This window comes from Aulonocara stuartgranti (assembly GCF_965226115.1).
Source record: "Aulonocara stuartgranti genome assembly, chromosome: 20".
NCBI classification, from domain to species: domain Eukaryota; kingdom Metazoa; phylum Chordata; class Actinopteri; order Cichliformes; family Cichlidae; genus Aulonocara; species Aulonocara stuartgranti.
Window position 1 is genome coordinate 7,483,773 of NC_138956.1, and position 8,128 is coordinate 7,491,900.

At 40.0% G+C, this 8,128-nt stretch overlaps 1 protein-coding gene across 1 annotated transcript; it reads left to right on the forward strand.

The window, feature by feature from the left end:
• The first annotated feature begins 213 nt into the window (after positions 1-213).
• rprd1b (regulation of nuclear pre-mRNA domain containing 1B) lies at positions 214-7,313 on the forward strand. Its single transcript, XM_082518832.1, has 8 exons — positions 214-612; positions 712-935; positions 1,803-1,932; positions 2,276-2,409; positions 2,904-3,022; positions 3,167-3,293; positions 4,177-4,352; positions 4,986-7,313. The coding sequence occupies exons 2-8, from the start codon at positions 785-787 to the stop codon at positions 5,133-5,135; spliced, it is 987 nt and encodes a 328-aa protein (XP_082374958.1). The 5' UTR covers positions 214-612; positions 712-784; the 3' UTR covers positions 5,136-7,313.
• The last annotated feature ends 815 nt before the right edge of the window (positions 7,314-8,128 follow it).

The following is an 8,128-nucleotide window of genomic DNA, read 5'->3' on the forward strand; positions in this document are numbered from 1 at the left end:
TTTAGTGAATTACTTTTAGCCTTGTAGCCTTATTACATGTTCTAGTATATACATATATAGTCTAAATCATCAAAAATACTGAGATATATTTCCCAAAATTCTCGTGAAATTATAGATGATACTGACTGTCTTTAAAAAAATCTGTGTTATTTAAGCAGTGGCGATATGAACAAAATAGCCTTCATCCCCGGATAAAGATGATGATGGTGATGCCCGGTCTGCTTGCGTCACTACCATGCGACGCGAACATCGAGGTGAAAGTGCAAGCTGCCATTTTTTGAAAGAAGTCTTTTTGATGAGTTAGGCGACCAAAGTCAAAGTGTGAGTTTCGCCGTTAGCGCTTCGTCGTTGGGTTTTTTATGCTGGTGGGTTGACACGTATTAATCGGGCTTGTTACAGAAGTTCTGTGTATCCAGAGTCTGTTTGGAGAGCAGGCTAGCACAGGGCTGCACTGCTCTGCAGATGGCTGCTTAGCTCGGTTGGCTAACGTTAGCTGGTGCTGTAAACAAACACTGGACTGAGTGAAGAAGCAGCTGCTGATAAAGGAGCTCATCTTCATCGCAGGCTTGCTTTAGCGGATTTGGTCGATAATTCAGGAAGCTGTGAGCTAAGGTAACGTTTGGGAGGAGCGGGAAACAGTTTGCAGCTACTTGTCAGTAAGTTAGCAGCACAACTTCAGTTTTGATGACAGTGCGAGTCTCTCCAAAATAGCTCGGGGCTCAGTCGCGTTAACGCTGGTCGGAGTCGGTCCGGTCACAAGGGAAGCGCCCACTTACTCACCGGCATGTCGTCCTTCTCTGAGTCCGCCCTGGAGAAGAAGCTGTCGGAGCTGAGCAGCTCGCAGCAGAGCGTCCAGACTCTGTCTCTGTGGATCATCCACCACCGCAAACACTCGGCCCTCATCGTCAAAGTGTGGCACAGAGAGCTGAAAAAAGGTGAGACCTGACTGCCCTCCTGAAAAAACCCCCACACATTTGTGTGTATGTTGCAGCCAAAGAGAGAGCCGGTAACTAACAAGTAAAGGACACTGTACACAGACTGTAAACTCATTTTACGCTGTGAGCCACGTACAGCACACTGCAAAGCCCCTTTCTGTCAGTGCAAAGAAGTTTAACTGTGCATTTAATCCATGACATTATAATGTGTAGGATGACTTCTGGTATCTTACAGCCCAGTCTGTCCTGTACTGTTTTGTTTTTGTTTTTTGTTTTTGTTTTTGTTAATAGGAAATAGCCTTTCTTAAAACTGTGGACCTATTGTAAAAAACAAACAAACCCAAAAACATAAACTGTTATACTGCATTGTACGGGGGAAAAACTATTTTTCTCTCAGTTAATTGTTTATCTGTTGCTTAATTACTTTGGTGCAGTATGAACAGTCAAGGGGGAGGTCTTTCTCAGTAGGAAAAGCTGTAATCCAAAATTTATGCACCTTTCTACATTTTCCAAAGCTGTTTAGTGGGCTGAATTGGAATCTGTGCTAGGCTGATTCTGGTCCTTGGGCTTTATGTTTGACACCCCTGCCCTAAGACCTTATAGATGGTCAGCTTACATGGGTGTGAAAGAATAGAAATACTAGTAAATCCAGTTTTATTGCGACTAACAGTGTATTTTTCCTCATTCTTATGCAGTAAGTAAAGGAGATGGGCATGATGAAGGGAAAATATGCCAATTAAAACTCAAACTGCAACTCAAACTCAAAATAATTTGAATGTGAGAAACTGATAATCACTCTGTGAATTTTCCTTGTTAATTTTGTTAAAGCTAACGTTTAAAATGAGATATTTTTCATGTACGTTGCAGCTAAAAGCAGCAGGAAGCTGACATTCCTGTATCTGGCTAATGATGTCATCCAGAACAGCAAGAAGAAAGGCCCCGAGTTCACCAAAGACTTTGAGTCTGTGCTCGTCGATGCCTGCTCCCATGTTGCCAGGTATATTTTAACGGTGACCACCGTGTTCTCTAAGTCTGCTCCAAATTAGACTCTCCTGAATGTAGTAAATGTGTGTGAGTCTGTGTGGGGAAGTAGATGCATGGGAAGTCATTTGTTTGAATTTTGTTTTGTGTTTTTGCTTATCTATTAAGCACAGCAGATCCTATCTGGACGTCTGCAGCCCCCGTTATCTTTTGTTTTTTAGAAAATATGTCATAAAAACTCTGGATGTGCTTTGATCTTTTTATAGCCTTCCTGTGCGTCTTTAAATTTAACATTTTTATGTAACTCGTTACTCCCTTATTGTCTGCTGAAATCTGTTGCTCCTCTCGTCGCCCTGCAGTGATGCAGACGAGAACTGTAAAAAGCACATGGAAAGACTGCTGAACATCTGGAAGGAGAGGAACCTCTACAGAAGCGACTTCATCCAGCAGCTCAAACTCGCCATAGAAGACTCAAACAGCCCCAGGCCTTCAGGTTAGATGACTATTACATAACATGTTGTCACAGGTGTATGTAAATGTATACGATGCGTTTGACATCACAGCATTTCACTTTAAAACCATGGCCGGGATCACCAATACTGAAAGAAGTCACATTTTGTGGACGTTTGTTAGAGAGCTGTCATGATTTATGAGGTGACTGTATCAGTGGGCTGCGTCTGAGTAAATACACTGATTACGACTGAATAATTCTCCAAACAGGAAGCCTTTCTTTTCACTCTTTCACTGTTAACAACATGTGTGTCGACACACCTGCATTTGCAGGTAAATGGCAGGTTTTTACTGAGTTTGTATCACAGAACAACAGAAAGAGCAGCGTTCAAGTACCCAAAATGTTATCTAACAGTAAATACATTTTCGGGTTTATCCTGTCGACATCAGTATGCCATCATAGGTGTTAATGGAAACACATTAGTGACCTCATGATGTGTTTTTTCTGTTCTGTTATCTCCAAACATCACTCTGCAGAAGAAAAAAAGCCAGTGAAAAGAAGCTATCAAAAGATCCAGGAAGATGAGGACGATGATGACAACGACTATAGAAGCCACACTTCTCCTCGCAACGCAGATTCCACGGCAACTCAGCTGGTGAAGATGCCAACGTTTAATCCAGATAATGTTAAAATGGTGGTATTTTTGACTGGCCTCCTTACTGATCTCTTATTACTGTTTCCCCCACTTCCTTTTTTTCCCTTGTCTCCTGTCTTTAAACACACTCTGGCACACGTGCAGACAGAGGAGCTGGTAAAAGCCCTGCAGGACTTAGAGAACGCTGCATCAGGTGACGCAGCTGTTCGTCAGAAGATTGCCTCGCTGCCGCAGGAAGTCCAGGATGTTTCCCTGCTGGAGAAGATCACAGGTAAGGCTTGGACAGCTCAGCTCGGTTTTGGACAAAATTGTTGGTAACCTTCTGTCAAAGAAAGAACAACCTACAGTGGTCACTAAAATAATAACTTGAAACTGAGATAAGTAATAACACTAAAACAAAAAACTTCAAGAAAATCAGACATTGCTTTTAAATTGTCGTTCAGCAGAATCCTTTTTTTTAAACAACTAATGAAATTGGCCTTGCTATAAATGATGGTACCCCTAGAAAAGACTGATTCCACTAGTGCCTACTGAGCTCAATTCGACTCGGCTTTTATGGTTTTTGATAGTAGGACCTGGTACCAAGCGAGCTGAATCGATCCAAAAATGTCATGCTAACAGACGGCATGCTGCCAATTGGCAAGTCAGTGGTGTCACTCGGTGAGTCATGAGAGTGACTCCTTCACAAAATTCAAAACAGACTTTCTTTAAACCCTGCAGTTTCAGCCAAATTGCTGTAATGATCCCATCCACATTAGATGGTAGTTGATTATAATGAAAAATGAGACAAAACAAGTAGAGTTGATCCGAGTAGGTACCGGTACTAGTGGAAAAGAGCCAAGGTAAACTAGATTGTGCCCTGTAATTAGCATCACAGGTGTCTTCTATGGTGTGTACCACACTGACCACAGAAAGCTAAGGAGAGAGCAGCCTCAGGAGATCTTTTTGTAGAGCTTGAGCTTAGATTGTTTTATCTCTGCTTTCAGTGTGATAGAATTGTTCCTTCCAAAAAGACTCGCACTCAATCAATAAATGTTAGGACAGAACATATATACAGCAATCAAGCACTGCATGCAGAGGAGCGTGTTTATCTGGAGTAACCTCAGTTTAAATTAAGGCTCTGAGATTAACAACACACTTTGGCTCAACTCTAGACAAAGAAGCCGCAGACAAGCTCTCAAAAACTGTGGATGAAGCCTGCTTGCTGCTGGCAGAATATAACGGGCGTCTGGCCGCAGAGCTGGAGGACCGGCGGCAGTTAGCACGTATGCTCACTGAATACATCAGCAGCCAGAAGGAGGCACTCATGGAGAGAGAGAAGAAACTGGAGGTAAGGCACTTGACAGACGCAACAGTCATTAGAAAAGGATGTTTGAATGCTTGTGTTTGTCTCATTAATAAAGGGAGCTGTAATACCTGTAATACACTTTGTAGAGTTAAGTACAGATGTCTGAACTCATTATAGCAGTTACCATACAGCATACCATATTATTTCACAGATAACTGCAGGAAAAATACCTAAAGGTAACAACACCCCCATCTTTTTGAGGTCATGTTCAGTGACTCAGATTAGCTGAGGAGATAAAAACAGCTGCAAACATGTTTATTTCTGCTGTTTAGAAGTTTAGAAGCAGTTTACAGCTAATGCTTCAGCCCTGAAAGCACTCATTGGCTAAAAACATGCCCACATAGCTGGGAGCATGTCTGACATGACAAGAAATAAAAGAGGTCAGAAGGTCAGCACACTGTAAAAAGCAGATCTGGTTATCACAGTTGGCAGACGTTTATTCTTGGATGTTTAAATACAATTTTGACGTTTATTACTGACATTTTGGTGCATCTAGCTTTAGAGGTCATCTCCCTTCTTTACTGCCTTGCTCTTCTGTTTCCTGCCTCACATGTTTTCATATTAAAAAAAGATGTAATTTGCTCATACCTGTGCATATCGTCATTTTTTCGGTAGGAGTATAAGCAGAAACTGGCGAGAGTGACTCAGGTGAGGAAGGAGCTCAAGTCCCACATCCAGAGTCTCCCTGACCTTTCGCTGCTGCCCAACGTAACTGGGGGTCTGGCCCCGCTCCCCTCAGCAGGCGACCTCTTCTCCACCGATTGAGAACCCTTTGCCTCGACGAAGTCTCCCGTATGCTCCTCCCCAGACAATCTCAGCTCCACGTTGGATTTACAGAAATACTCCCAACTGTGTCTCCAGCCAGAGGACACGTGTGGTCAATCCTCTTAACAGTCGCCACCCTACCTGCTAACTCAAACCTGCAGGACGAGGACGAGGAAGGCTTTTGGTAAAATGAGAATGCTCTGCAGAGGAGAATAAAGACTCTGTCAGCCTGTTTATTTTGTTAGTTTTTTTCCCCCGTACCCTCTCGATCGTCAAGGATTCCACTTCACCAGCTTGGAACAAGTTTCCTGTTGCTTTTATTTTGTTTTAAATGCTGGAAGTTTCAGTGATTTAGGAAGAGGAGCTTAGACGTAAACCTGGTTATCAGGACATGTCAGTCGGAGCATCTGGCTGTAAGTTATAGTTCGGATTCAGTGAGCAAAGGCTGTCTGTCCGCTCTCTTAATTCCTAAAGGCTGTGGCTACACTGTGAAGAGGATGTACCATTCATTAGGTTTACTTTTTGACTTTTATTTGCTTGGTTTTTATCGACAAATTAGAGAGATTGTTGATTTACGGTGTGTAAGTGTGTGTTTGTATAGTTAGAAAAAATATCAGGCCACTTCAGTATGTGTTGCTTTTTTGGTTGTTTCACCGGACGCCACACACAGCGCTTTCATTAAAGTAACACTTGGTAGAGTCTGAAAAATGGGATTTGTGGGATACAATCATTCAGGCAGCAATTTTAAAGACAAGGGACTTTTTATTTTCCTGTATGTAAGGATTTTCCTTATTTTGATACAAAGGTGCACAAGGTTCAAAAGAACTGTTGTCATGCTTTCATTTGAAATATGATGAAGCTCATTATGTTCGTTAGTGGAAAAGAGGCACAGTTTGAGTTTTGCTAATGAAATCCTGCACGTTTGAAAAAAGATCATCTAAATGCTAAAACTAAAAATACTATTGCTGTATCTTTTGAAAAGGTAATTGATAAGAAGGCAAAAATAAAAATAAATGAAGACATCAGGAGGATTGAGCCGTTATTAAAAGAAGTGTCAAGATAAACGAGTCAGAAAACGACATTTGCTGATATACTGATCACAACATGTTTGGAAAAGTTAAATAAAAGGGTAGCGTAGTTGCATTAATTAGATTATATGTTATTGCGAAATGAACTGACCATTCTCTACTTTAGCAACATTAATAGACACATTGGACTGATCAAAAATAATTATTAAATATTCCACAGTTCTAACTGCCTGTATCGATTTAAGTATTCAACAGGTTCACGCCTGCATCCCCTTCATATTTGTTTTTGTTTTCTCTTTTCATGGGTGATCCATCCTGTAACAAATGTGTTTATTTAGATATTGAGGTCAGGAAAAGTTGTAATTACCAAAGTCATTATTTTGGTACGAGCCTTTTAGGAGCAGTTCTGCGAGAAGGCCATTTTGTCATTTTGCTTAACTGATATTTAATTTTCAGTTGTCTGATACACACACAAAAAAAAACATTTATTGAAAAAGTTTATGATAAAAAGATCAGAGACGTTTAACAAACTGCTCATTTCATTAGCGTCTTCAGAAACACGTAGCGACTCCTGCTGCTACAGCTGAGGTGATTTTTTTCCTTATATAAAAGAAAGATTGTAGAAGCTGTAGCTTATCTGCTGATTCCAAACGCTCAGCTGAGACATGCTGTTCATGGAAAACCGTTGCAGTAAAATGATTGGCCTCTCCCGGAAGCCTGAAACCACGAAATCTTTCAAAGAGCAGGTGAAAATTAGCAGTTTTCTGCAGCGTTTGTTCAACCAAAGGTGTGGATGCATTCGTCAGAGTCATTACTGGGGTCATAAAACAGATGTTTGGGCTTTAACATGATCCCTAATATCAAAGTAAACCTTTGGACTTTGGATGTCGAACATTAAAGCGGAGCCATTATTTCATTAATTCATGTTCATCTGATAAAAACCAAAACCAGGAAAGATTTCAGTAAAATTTTAACCCAGATATGCTTGACTGTAGATAACACTTAGATATTTTCTTACTGACTTGCTGTGTGGTATGTGTTTCTCTATAGAATCAGTCTGTACTACCAGGACTCTGCCACTAGGGGTAATGTTTTTTCTGTAATGAAAGTGATTCAGTGGATGCCAATAAACTGGAACCATTTGAACAAATTCTGTGTGTATTTTACATAATTTCAGTATAATGCGAATATACTTACTTAAATTAAAAATGGGTTTTAATTATAATACATAATAACACAAAAATAATAATAATAATAATAATAAAGTCATATGTGCAAATCAGAGTTTTCCAGCCTTTCATTTAATGCAGTGAGGAAACTCGGGCCTTTTCACAATTTAGAGACCATGAATTACATTTCTGTCATAATTTTAAGTTATTTAAGTAGTGGACCTTATCCTTCTAGGATCTTTTCATTGGGTTTGGTGTATCCTCTATCTAAGAAATTCCCTACTTTAAATATTATATTACAGATATGATGGTGGATGTCAGTAAAAAATCACAGGAAGATGAAAGGGGAACAGACCCTTTCTCATGCTCCTTAGAAGCTGTAAGGGTGGAGGAAGAGTCCTGACTTCAGAAAACTGCATGTGACTCGAAGTAGAGTTCAACAAATACTCAATTTAAGGGGCAAATAAAATTTTTTATTTATTTATTTATTTCCATTAATCATGAATACTACATGAATACATATATAGATATAGCTGCGTTATAAAAACTTGACTTTTATGCACCGGTTTACAAATTGTTTACGTTTGTAAATCAGTGCATAAAAGTTTCAAGTGTTTACACCAGTTGAATCTGAAGTGTCAATTCTGACTTTCTGTGTATTGCTGCATGGTTGGAGAGACTGAAGTCTAACAAGAACAAGGAAGCTCTGAAAATGATACATAGATATTTCAAGATTTACAAGAGGAATGAAAAACTTGAAAACATTATATTTTCATGAATATTTCTATGTCTACAC